Source organism: Epinephelus moara, chromosome 14 (genome assembly GCF_006386435.1).
Source record: "Epinephelus moara isolate mb chromosome 14, YSFRI_EMoa_1.0, whole genome shotgun sequence".
NCBI classification, from domain to species: Eukaryota; Metazoa; Chordata; class Actinopteri; order Perciformes; family Serranidae; genus Epinephelus; species Epinephelus moara.
Genome location: NC_065519.1, coordinates 18,594,522 through 18,606,867, shown reverse-complemented (window position 1 = coordinate 18,606,867; position 12,346 = coordinate 18,594,522). Strand labels below are relative to the sequence as shown.

The following is a 12,346-nucleotide window of genomic DNA, read 5'->3' as shown; positions in this document are numbered from 1 at the left end:
TACCAGGACCCTGAAATCAAAGCATCTAAATGGAATTCAGCTATTGATAATTTCATTGTGTACACCTGTGCTTCCTACTGTAACATGTCCAAATGTCTTCAATGAAAAAGGCCTACTAGACCTTAAGGCATGACATAGAGGCAGAGAGGTAATATTCAAAGGTTTGCTGTGTCTGAAATTTAAAAAAAAAAAAAAAAGGGTTTGTCGATAGGTAATTAATCTGAAAAGGAAAACTAAGCAGAAGGGGAAAGCCAGGCAGGCAAACATAAATTTAAAGATGCAGACATATGGCCGTAACAAGCAGAAAGTGAGGAGAAGTGGCCTGTGTATGTGCCAGGGAGCTGATTAGGGGATTGGGAACAGGTATGGAGATCAGATGACAGCTAAAGGTGGAAACACTGCAGGGCAGGGTGGAAGCAGGCTCTGAAATGACAGGAAGAATTAGTGACTGGCAAATTGACAACAGGTAAAGAAATGCACAAGTGATATTAAGGATTGTCAGTCGTGGTAACCATAAAAAGCTACTGTACATGTGCATGTCTAAACAGGTGTTAAATAGTGCAATTACTTTAATTATATGTGCATGCTTGATATTAAAGTTTTAAGATTTGCGTTAGTTGAGCGTTGCTGTGACACTGTTAAAAAAAACACATCAGAGCATGGCTGTAAATTTCACCTTTCAATTCTTAGAAACAACATTTAGTTCTTTAAAAAATAAATGACATACTGGTTTCACAGCAGCAAAAGTCACTCTTAAGTGCGGTGTTGAGAGCCTCAGTCAATGCCTTCTTAGTCAGAGATAATCTATATGATTAGATCTTACTATTTCAGGCTTGTGGTCATTTAGGAGTCTTACCTAAAGTCCTTTGGTTGCGACTTTAAAGCTGTTAAATCAATCGGGTGAGATTTACACTGAACAATACAATGCTGCAGAAGCTGGCATTCACATTGATCTCATTGTACGGCATTGTGCATAATAATACAACACTGCTGTGTAAGGATTTTTTCAGCAAAGAGGTTGCAAGTGACAAAACAGACAATACAAATGGATCCCACTTGCTTCTTTTCCAGTAGACTTTCGGGGTTTTAGCCCTCTCACAGCTCTGTTATCAGGCTCCCTGTGTTTGTGGAGAGGTAAAGCAGACAGCTAACATTTACTGTGGGTCTGTGAACTCACACTCGGTCCTCACCTTGTCTGTGAGCTCTTGTGTGATGCCATCATACTGTGCTACCTCCGGGTCCCTGAGCAGCTTGCTGTACGCCGGGTCCACAATGGTGACTCTGAACTCGATAATGTACTCCTCGTAGTTCTCTTTTATCATGTTGGGGTTTTCTTCAAGCTGACGAAAAAGCCAAATTATGTTGTTTGACTATAGTGCCACCATTAGATACACTTTTAAATATTCAAAACAGTAAACTACAATTCTGAAACTTTGTGGGTCAACTTACTGCATCAGCTTCGGTTGGTAGCAGAATCAGTGGGGGCGTCCAGGTGCCTGAGACAAACAGGAACTCACCAGTTAATATATGATGTTATGAAGATGTATTGATAGCTGCTATGTTTCTAAAGAAATTCAGATGCTTTCATTGAATAGTGTGGGTGCTGTAGTGTTCAACTCACAATCCCTTTCCGGCCCTGGGGTTTCAGGGATAACTCTGGAAACAAAATAACATGTTTTTAAAAAAATTGGTTACACAACAATGACCATTAACTAGAGTTTGTTAAGATAAGCCTTATGCTTTAAGGTCTAGTGTGCATGATCTAGTGGTGAGGTTGCAGATTGGAAGAAACTGAAACTTCTCCTGTGGGCCAAACATTTTGGAGAACTACATTAGACGACAAGCAAATGTGAATGGCCCTATCTAGAGCCAGTGTTTAGTTTGTCCATTCTCTGCTACTGTAGAAACAACGTGGCAGACTCTGTGGAAAAGGACCCGCTCACTATGTAGATATAAATAGCTCATTCTAAGGTAATGAAAACACAACGATTCTTATTTTAAGGTTATTATAAACTGATGAAAAAACAGTTATGAATATTACATCCATTTCTGCCAACATATCCCCCTAAATCCTACACACTGGACCTTTAAAACCATTTTGCATAACACCCTGAATATTCATTTTTCTGTCTGGGGTGCTAAAGGTTAAGCTGACTCCAACTCTTTTGAACATTTTGAGCAGAGGTGTTAATAGCTCCTCTGATGCTTACTGAAATTGCCTCTCTGGAAATGAAAGCACTGATAATTATTTATCAATTATTTACCACTTATGCACTGTTAAAACTGACGTTTTTTTTTTCTTATGAACATTTTTTTTGGTCTAAAAGCACATTACAAAACAGGAAACTCACATTTACCACAAAACTTCAGAAAGAAGTTCACACATACCCTTCAATTTCAGCTTGCTCAGCTACTCTCTGGAAATAAGAAGCAAGATATTAACGCAGACTTACACTAGAGATTGACAGTATAACAGTATGAATATATACAAGCCATAAATTTGGACTTCTCTATGAAGGTATTTCAGCTGCAAACTCACTCTGGCCACCATGTCTAGATGCTCCTGAGAGCTGCTGAAGTTCTGGGCCAGGTCGTCCATGCAGAGGTTTTCATGTTGGCAGGTGTAGAGCCAGGCTCTGTACTCCTCTGAGTTTGGGACTCTGTCCAAGAAGATCCGAAACGCTTCCCAGATTGCTTCCTGACAAACTGAGGACATGTAGGGTCATTTTGTGGATGTGTTCTTTTGACTTTTCTCAGAAATCATAACAAGAAAACACACCAACCTCACAGGTAAGTATAATTATGTTAAAAAATAGACATGGCATTATATATATCTGCAATATGGGCAGACAGGGTGGAAGCTACAGCACAGGGAAATCAAATGACTGAGGATAAAGAGGATTGTTGGTAGTGATCTTGGCATCTCTGCATGTGGGGAGTTTGCTTTGATTTAGGGATTTATCTACAAGATTATTATCTCCCTCAGACAAACACTGCAGCTTCACATAGGAATACTCAGCACATTACACCGTACAATGCCACAGTGCTATAATAAATCACATAACATATTGAACATGATATAATTGGGACAGCGCAAAAAGGTAGGAATGCCTTTTTCAGTAAATGTCAAACCACGTATTTAAGTCTTTGCATGTCCATGACATTTTTGTTAATAGGAAAACCATGAGCACAAAGACACCCTGAAGCCACAGTATGTTTTATCTGCCACTGTGGGGGAAACAAGCTCCACAATGTCCAATATCTTGATGCCTGTGGGAAATTTATTCTCTGACAAACTCATTTCTGGAGCGAAGCGATTACCTCCAATACACCGAATTAATCTGCCTCATTTCCACAACGTACGCCACGGCAGCTGTTGTGGAACAATTTGTATTACTCTGCCATTGTAACAGCCAAGGTGGCAATCTCTGCCTCCTAAATCATCCACAATTCATCTCTCTTGGACAAAGAATATTTGCATATAACTTCATTATATCAAGTGCTTTAGTGTGTGTGTGTATCCGTACAGTGAGGAAAACAGCTTCAGCGCATCGCTTTGTGGCATCATGTCAGCCTCACTAGGCTCTAAACAATTGAGACAAATAACAAACATCTACAGTGTATTAAGCTATGCATGTGTATGTACATTAATTAATAAGATTTAGAGAATCATACACATTTGAGAGGATTAGAATATCTTTTTAATCATCTTTGCTAAAGGAAACATGCACAAAAACATCAAAGCAGACAGCTGTTTACCCAACTGTTTGCCTAAGAGCTTTATTCTCATCTGACACAGAGTCAATGTTTTAGGAAAGGCTTATTAATTTCACTGTAAGGTGTTGCATAAAAGTTAAACTTAAAAAAGTCTATCTACGGTATAAGCTCACATCAAAGTCTCACAGTTTACCTCTGAGCTTGTAATAGGCCCGATGGCTACCGATGACTGCTTTCATCGTCTCCTGGGGACACACTTTAACCCCCGTGGTGAGGAGCGCCGACCTCTTTGTCCGATGGCCGTCCTGCTCTGCCCTGACATTTGTGGCATGTCTGATCGGTCGGGAGGCTTCTAGGAAGTGTCGGTACTTCACATCCCTGAGTCCAGAAAAACCGTGGTCATGAAGGTCTGCAAGAGCAGTCAGTGAAGTTGGAAGTTTAGGAAGAGATATCATTTTTCTTTCCAGTAGCACATGAAGTATTCCTACATTAAGGTGAATGATTTGCATTAGGTAGGAGTTTGTTTCTGTGGCAAATGCAATATTAACAGCTTCACAATGTAATTACTTGTTATATAAATGATGCAAACACAAAATAATGTTGCCATTAATTAAAAACATGTTGCCTTTGCCTTTACAGATGAAAAAAAAAAAGCAAATACTATTTGCTGGCAACAAAACTAGGTTTGCATTATCACAAGCAAAGCAAGAGACGTTTGAAAGAGGCACAAAATCAGTATAATTGTCACAAGACGTAATGCTTATCCCGTGAAAACAGCAACAACCCTGATGATGTCACAATAATGCCATTAGTTATTTCATCCTGGGCTTTAGACCTATTAAATATTAGCCGAAAGCTTGTCTTGACATGGGCATACTGTTACATTCATGGTTTACTGATAACCTGACGACCAGCTCACCTGCCTGTCCTGAATGCAGACACACAAGTCTTTCTCTCCTCGCTTACCACACACACACACACACACACACACACACACTGCAATGAATGCATCTGTAGAGGCTGTGATACACTCTGCTGTTTTCTGACAGTGTTTACATTTAGCTTTGCTTAGTCTTGTATTATATCCACATAACTGACATGGCATCTTCATGTATACAAGCTCTTTCTCGTCTGCATTTCTCCAAAAATACAGAATTTCTCCAGTCATGGAAACTGCTGAAAAAGGAAACCCTTTACCAAAAGAGATTAAATTGTAAGTAAAACACAAATGACTGATTAGACTGCAGCCATGATGCCTCGGCCCAGCGAGGTCAGAGAGTCTGAGATGAAGACGAACTTTCCACAGTTGTTTTAATTTGTTAAAAGATGGTCAAAATCTTTTAAAATTCCAGACTGCTGCTTGGTGGTGTTGTTTGTGCCAATATGAACAATAACATTATGGACATAGGGGTGTTTGCTAACCAGAGACAGGATCTGTGGGACTTTAGCACGGGGTATGCAATGGGTCACTGCAGTTTTGGATTTAATATGTCTTATGATGGAATCACAAATGACGAGAGATGTAGGAGTGTGCAGTGAAGGCTTGTAGCAATAAGATAAGGTCACAGCCTAAGGAGCTGCGTGTCCATCACTTGGTTTTGAGGGAATGACAGCCAGCTTCAATCAGATTGACGGACCAGTCGGATTGACTAGTCCCAAGGACTAGTTGGGACGGAGGTTTTCTGTCAGCAGGGAGAAGTCCTGTTCCAGAATGTTGAACCAGTTGGGGAGTTGAAGCTCACAGGGAGAAGAAGGAAGCAGGGGTAATATCTTCCCCTTGCTATTCCGATGTACGATGGACCAAGGCTCTTGTTGAAAGTGGAGCTGTGGATTTTTGGATTTGATGTGGCCTTAGCCTTTTTCTTTGGTTTAGCTCCCTGCTGTAGCCAGGGATCCTCCATGTTGGATTGAGCAGCCAGGATATTGGAGTCTAGCTCGGCCTCAGCTGCAGCGATGGGAGCAGCACCCACTGTAACCAAGGAGTCTGGGAAAAGTTTGTAGAGATTGGAGATATATTCTTTCAGCTTGGCAATGGTTTTGGTCAGATGAAGGCAGCGATCACACCTGGATTGAGAGGTGAGTGATGGCATGCTGGAATCAGACGATAACTAGGGAAACAGAGAAAGCGACTACAGCAGTAAAGGCCTAGTGAGTGTTGAAGCTCAGACAGCTACTCCCGGTTTAGCTAATTTGCAGAGACACAGTGTAAAAACTTACACGGGAGTTCACAGCGTTATCTTAGCTTTGATAGAGATAAAAGCAGGTTAAGGTCCTCCAAGGCATCAAACTTACTAGCACGGGCCCAAATACTGGGCCCACTGAGATGAATGAGAATCTGGCAAGGTTTTAGTGATGGTGTCCGGCAGGCACAGATGTTGTCGATCACTTGGTTTACTTCAGAACCAAGCATCCAAATGCTAAAATCTAATTGGTTAAAACATTTAGGTAAAAATGACAAGGATCTAAAAAGCGCATGGTAACATTATGGCTTAAAACTGGATAAAATGTCAATTTGTGACAGCGCTTTCAGGTGGATTAACAAAATGCAGATGCATGCACGCCAACTCTAGGGGTGAGAGATTGCAGAGTTCAACACACACAAGAGTAGGTTACTTGTATCTGCGTTCTACTTGTTAATAGTGTATCAATAGTTTTTACAAGCAATATTAGAGTCATAATATTAAGATTATTTTTACAGCATTTTTGCCTTTATTAGAACGGACAGGATGAGCATGAGGGGGGAAGAGAGGGGTCAACATGCAGCAAAGGGCCACAGGTTGGAATTGAGCCTACGGCTGCTGTGGCAATGACATAGCCTTTGAACATGGGGCACCTGCTCTACCTGGTGAGCTACTGGGCGCCCCACACATGCAGGAGTGATTGTAACAGCATATGGGGCACGGGAGAATTTTATTAAATGTAATTCAACATTTACAAACGTGTCTAAAACTGTTTTTTAGGGCGGAATTCTGGAAACTCTGGAAACTGGAATTCCCTTGAAATGCCCATGTTTGGTAGTCTTGTAATGTGTATGCAGGTATCAGGCAGATAACACTAACAACCACTGAGGAGTATTTGATTTGACAGATACTTAATCCAACAAGTTACCTAATGGCATCAGCCCTCTTACTGTAAGTTAACTGCTGCTTGCCCTGCCATTGGCCATAAATAGCATCTGGCTTTGCAGTGAAAAGTATATTAAACACAGAGGGTCCCGGAGAGTCAATAAATCCTTTGCATGTGTGATTTTTGTGTCCCTCTAAGGTGCAATGTTGTATTTGAGTTTTTGAATTCACTGTAGTGTAAAAACGTTTTGGGCCTGAGGCTTTCAGGAGCTGGTTTGTGACTGGAACGCTGTCATTTCAAATGCTGGCACAGTGCACAGATGTGTGGCGAAAGCAAATGAGTAACACTCGCTTCTCCCTGAGGAATGGTTGCTGAGATGCCCTTGGGCGACCTGACCCCACATGGCTTCACTGAAGCTGCTCAGTGGCCAGCAGTGTGCTGGGCAGCGTCCAGGTGTGAATGTGTAGAAATGCACACGCATGCGGATTACAGTTGAAAAGGGATGTGCGTGCACAGCAAACCTTAAAGAGATTAAAATGAGGTGCAGGTGGATACCCAGCTGATTTTACAAAAACAATTCTGTTGCATAAAAACATTCAAACAGTAACAGACACACAGACACAGGACTATTTCCATAAAGTATAACACTGAGATGCTGCACACACTGAGAAGAAGTGCCCTAATTTTCTGATCACCTTAGTAAAGAAAACAAGCTCAGCCACCCCGGTGAGGCATTACAGGAGGGTAATTCCACACCACAACACAAGCGGGTGTGCCAGTCAACGCTCTCCAACACAGTCACACCATTGAACAAAGCTATTTTAGAAGAAAGGAACTCATTGTGATGCCAGGTGGCAAACCTCAGAGGACTTTCTAAGACAATAAGCCAGGATTTATGAGCCCCAAAAACAGACTTCAGGTCATCGGACCCAAATAATAGACTGTGCCTCCTCTGGATTAGGGAGCAGAATGAAGGTAACAGAGAAATGAAAAGAGCAACTGAGTGTAAACAATATAATCACTGATATACCGGCATCAGACACAGAGCTTTAAGTTGGCGATGGTGCATTTTTGTGAAGATAAACATGACAACAGGACAGTCTCATGCATTAATACACATCCCCATGACAGCCATTAAGTTGTGTTAACTATAACATAATCATGTCCAGCATGGTGAACACTGGACCACAAGCAGATGAAGAACAATACAGGTAGAGCCCAGAGATTCGGAAGTAAGAGCTACAACTGTGTGTCTCATTTATTTTCTCAGAGTTTGTTTGTGTCGCTGTATTTGTTTTGAGATGTTGCATGTTGTTGTACTAACTCAGTGCTGAAACATGGAAACATCATAGAGGGATGAAGTCTCTCCCTTTTGGTGACCCACCATGGGACCTTAGGTTTGTAAAAAAATAAGTGCGATAGTTGAAAGCCACAGACAAATTATTTTCGGATCCCATTATGACTGTGCCATGAATTACACATGTGATGTTTGTCAATTCAAAACATAATTTTGTAAGTCATGACAGTCGCAGTTTGCCCTGAAACTGTTGAAGGAGACTACATGTCGCGTAAGTGAAGTCAGTAGTTTCTTTCTCACTGAAGCTACAATGCCTGTGTGGTTCTTATAGGAATGCACTAACTCCAGCAACACGTCTTATTCGTTCTTCTATTATCAGCTGATAAAAAGACCAGGGAGGTGTCACTGGATTAAGCACATCAGGTCAGATAAGGTTACATTTGTGTGTGGGAAATAGCTAAGTCACCTAGCTAGCTAACTAGCTGGTGTTGGCGAAGTATAAACTGTTTCAAACTAGACATAGGTCCAAGTGTTAATCCTATTGGAATGTTGTTGATGCAGTAGATGACAAGCAAATTATTAAAGACGGAAGGGTTATCAGGGGCAGCATTTGAATTTTGCATTTGCTTGGGTGCCACCACTATTGAAGTTAATGGGTCAGGCATGTCAAGTCCCACTACGACCAAAACCTTTGACTGCAAAATGTTTCCACTGAATACAAAACCACACATTATCTAAAGTTGACTGATGTTTTTTTTTTTTAACTATATATGCTCATTCATTTCCTTGATAGTGGTGTCCAAACAGATTATATGATTTGTCATCAGATGACAGGAAGTAAACAAGACCATATCTGTTGCCCGAGCAACAATATGGCAATGAAGCAGTCTATATTGTGCGAGCCAAGAGATGTAATTCAATGAGCGGTTTCACACTAAACTAAACTGTACTACAACAAACCACTTGTGAAATTCATGTGTAATTTATGGCACAATTCAAACAGGATCAAAATTGATTTGTCTCTAATCAATGACTACCGCACAAATCTGAAATGTCCTGTGGGGGAAACAGGAAGGAAAAACGAGGAATTGTGCCTCTCTATGGTATCGCTCATACATTGTGATGTCATAATATCATTGTCACTTGAATATGTGTTGTGATGGAGTAGCTGGGAATGCTAACAAACATGCAAACTACTTCTGTGAAGTTTGTAATTGATTTTGTTGAGACGGACAGAGATGAACGTTCACTCTTATAAAATATTATAGGTCAGGTTTGTGGTGGTTGTTGCATCACATTGTGTCCACCTACTTTAAGTTGTAGTAGGAATGTGCATGCCTGCTGTGCTACTGGCCTTTATTCGGGAATTAGAATTAAAGAGCTGAAAAAGGGCCCCAAACACAGGCATTCATTGATGTTTTGCTTGACATGAATGGTGGAGAAAGACAAGTAAAAAGTGTGTTAATCACTGTATTACACCTAAATAACAACCTCTACAAAGAACAATATTGTTTTCTCAAATCCAAACTTGGCCCAACACCAAGAGCACGCAAAGAATGTGTGGGCATTGACATTACAGCCTGTAGCTTTGTGGGCAAATATCCCCCAGTTTAGTGTCTGTCAGGCAGACCCATTCACCCGACAAACCTTCCACTTCCATTCCAGCAGGTCAGAAGGCTGCCTGAAATTTAGCCAAATCATGCGTGCCTCCATTAATAGTCACGCCAGCGAGACAACCTTTTAAATGGGTTTTTGGAAATCGGTAAGCTTGAAGCCTGACTTGCACATGCAGAGACACGAGGGCCTGAGCAAGAGGAGGGAGTGTTTGAGCGGGCCTTAATGCCTGGTGCAGCCACAAAAAGGCCTCGCAGCAGAATTACAAGCCAGAAAAGATTAGCGTCCTGCGACACTGGGAACAGAATGGCTTTTGTTTCCTTCAGGATAATGAGCTCGCCCGGGCACATCAAACTGAACAAGACAACCAGTGCAGTCGCAAATGTTATCACTGGTGAAGTGATGCTATCTTTCTCAGTGAACATCTATTATGTCTCTGCCCGTTTAATTCATGGTGAATATTCATGACCTCAAAAGTGGTTTGCTGACTGCTTGACATTTTTTCTTAAAAAAATCAAAGATCTAAGTGAGCATGAGCAAACAATTTGTAATTTACAGAGAGAAATCTTCAAACTGCAGAGTCATGCACAATTTTAACTGGAAAACCTTGTTGCCCTTGAAGTGGATTGCCTGTTCTTTAAGTCTCGCCATGCAATCAAACCTCATTGACAGAAAACCTGCAGGAAGGTCTTCACAGCAAATAATTATTTGTCAGTAACTAAACATAAAGTGACCTTTTTCCAAAGTTTGGTCCTTCTTGAGGCAGGTGTATAAAAAAGGCGTGTAGAAATATATCACTACTTTATTGACAGAATTACATCTGTCCTTGCTACAAGTGCAGCCTCAAAGAGGTAGATTGTTCAAACTTGCAAATATGCAACTACTGAAACCTTCTGTGTGAAAACAAACATTTCGTTCTCCAATCATAATATAAAAGGCAATTACTGGGTGAAAAATCTCAACTATGTTGACAGAAAAACCAGCCTCCCACAGGATTCTTACCTTTGATTCGACTTGCTTGGAGGGTAAACAGACACAAAGTGAGGAAAAGTCCTGACTTCAAAAGCATGATGGGCTAATTTATGTGGTCTTCAAGCCCAGAGTTGTCATTTGTAAAGAGGCTGTTGCAAGCAACAATAAAATCCACAATCTCTTTAGCACGAGTCCATAAGCAGAGGGTGCAACAGTGTCCTCATCTGTGCTGACAAGGTCTTCAGCTTGTGCCAAAAGAGGGTGTCCAGTCCACTCTTATCTGTGCTCCAGCTCAGTTCTTCAGCAGCAGTTAGTTCCTGGATGCTGTTGGATCCCTGTAGACAAGCGAGGTGGCTACATGGGTGGATGAGCAGAGGGAGCGAGGGAGGGAGGAGAGAGGTAGAGGAAGGAGAGACGGTGAACGGGTGGAATTTTGGCTCAGGAGGTTTCCTTCTACGCTGTCAGTGTGACAAGAGTGACGAGGTTAAAAAAGCAGGCTCCGTTTTGAGTCTAATCTCTTTACCTTCTTCTTGCTGCTTGTAATCCGTGCGGGGCCACGTGGCCGCCCGGCCTCATCCTGTTAGCCACCTTCTGGACCCTCATCTGTCAGCTGCACAAACTTGGGGATCGGCCAGCCAGCCTAGATCAGATAACTACTTCCTACAGTCGCCCCAAAGTTGATCACTGACACCCAGACTCTGTGTGTTCTTATCCGCCTCTATGTGTCACTGTTTGAATGCTCTAACTCATCCTCTTCTTGCTCTCAGTTTAGATTCCTCCTTCCTGGGTGCTCACAGCAAATCCCTGCCTCCCAGGCCAGCAATTTTGGGTGCCAAGAGAGGTCAGGGTTGCAGTGTTGTTCTGTGCTATTCACCCAGCTACCAAAAACAATGTGTCTAATTCCTATTTGAGCTGCACAGCCAAGTTCAGGCCTCTCTTCTGACTGTAAGGGCAGTGTCTACATGTAACCCTGCCCCCTTTCCCCTGTGTTTTGGCTGTTGTAGATGCACCTGATTGATCCTCCTCCTCCGAAAAATTCACCCACCTCCACTTCCTGAGGTGTCTTTTTGATGCTCACTTATTCCATATTTGTCTGATCCAAAGGTATTTGACTTTGCAGAAAAAGCAGGATCAGGAAAGTCTCTGTTCCTCTATATCGCCTCTCTTCTCTTTTAGTTTATTTTTTAGGTGCTGGAGGTGATGGCTGCAGATGGTGGAAGAAGTAATCAGAGACAGTGAAGGCATGTGTGGCCTCTCCTGCTATGGCGTATCAGGGTGGGAAGGCCCCATGTTGTTAGTCTCCACCCTTGCCTCTTCCTGTGAAGAGGATTAGCTGCGCTTGTTGGTTGTTAACAATTTGCTGCAGTAAATAAGCCTCTTCAAGAGCAACATAATCCACCCAGGCTGCGTTCTGACACAGTAATCTGAACCTTTAACTAATGATTGTGGCTGCATTGAGAGTGGCACATTTTGAAGCTGTATTATTCGGCCACATGGAGACAAAAGCTATATTGGCTAACATTTTAGCAAACAAATGCCTATGTACACATCCAGATTATATGTTGGCTAGTTTTGCTGAATGGAGTTTTAACCTGTGATTTAGGGCCGGGCAACATATCAGTACCATGTTTGAAGGCCCAGACATGCCAAAGCAACATCAAAGAACTTTTGGCGTAGATG

At 41.9% G+C, this 12,346-nt stretch overlaps 1 protein-coding gene across 2 annotated transcripts in view; it reads right to left on the bottom strand.

Annotated features, from left to right (window-relative positions):
* impg1b (interphotoreceptor matrix proteoglycan 1b) overlaps positions 1 to 11,140 on the bottom strand; it is a 33,481-nt gene extending 22,341 nt beyond the window's left edge. For both annotated transcript variants that reach the window (XM_050061901.1, XM_050061902.1), the window contains exons 1-7: positions 10,697 to 11,140; positions 3,911 to 4,126; positions 2,540 to 2,706; positions 2,389 to 2,417; positions 1,622 to 1,656; positions 1,450 to 1,496; positions 1,191 to 1,340 (exon numbers count right to left, since the gene is read on the bottom strand). In XM_050061901.1, coding sequence (XP_049917858.1) covers positions 1,191 to 1,340; positions 1,450 to 1,496; positions 1,622 to 1,656; positions 2,389 to 2,417; positions 2,540 to 2,706; positions 3,911 to 4,126; positions 10,697 to 10,763 — 711 coding nt within the window. In that variant the 5' untranslated portion in view covers positions 10,764 to 11,140. The remainder of the gene's footprint in view (positions 1 to 1,190; positions 1,341 to 1,449; positions 1,497 to 1,621; positions 1,657 to 2,388; positions 2,418 to 2,539; positions 2,707 to 3,910; positions 4,127 to 10,696) is intronic.
* Between the last annotated feature and the right edge of the window lie 1,206 nt (positions 11,141 to 12,346).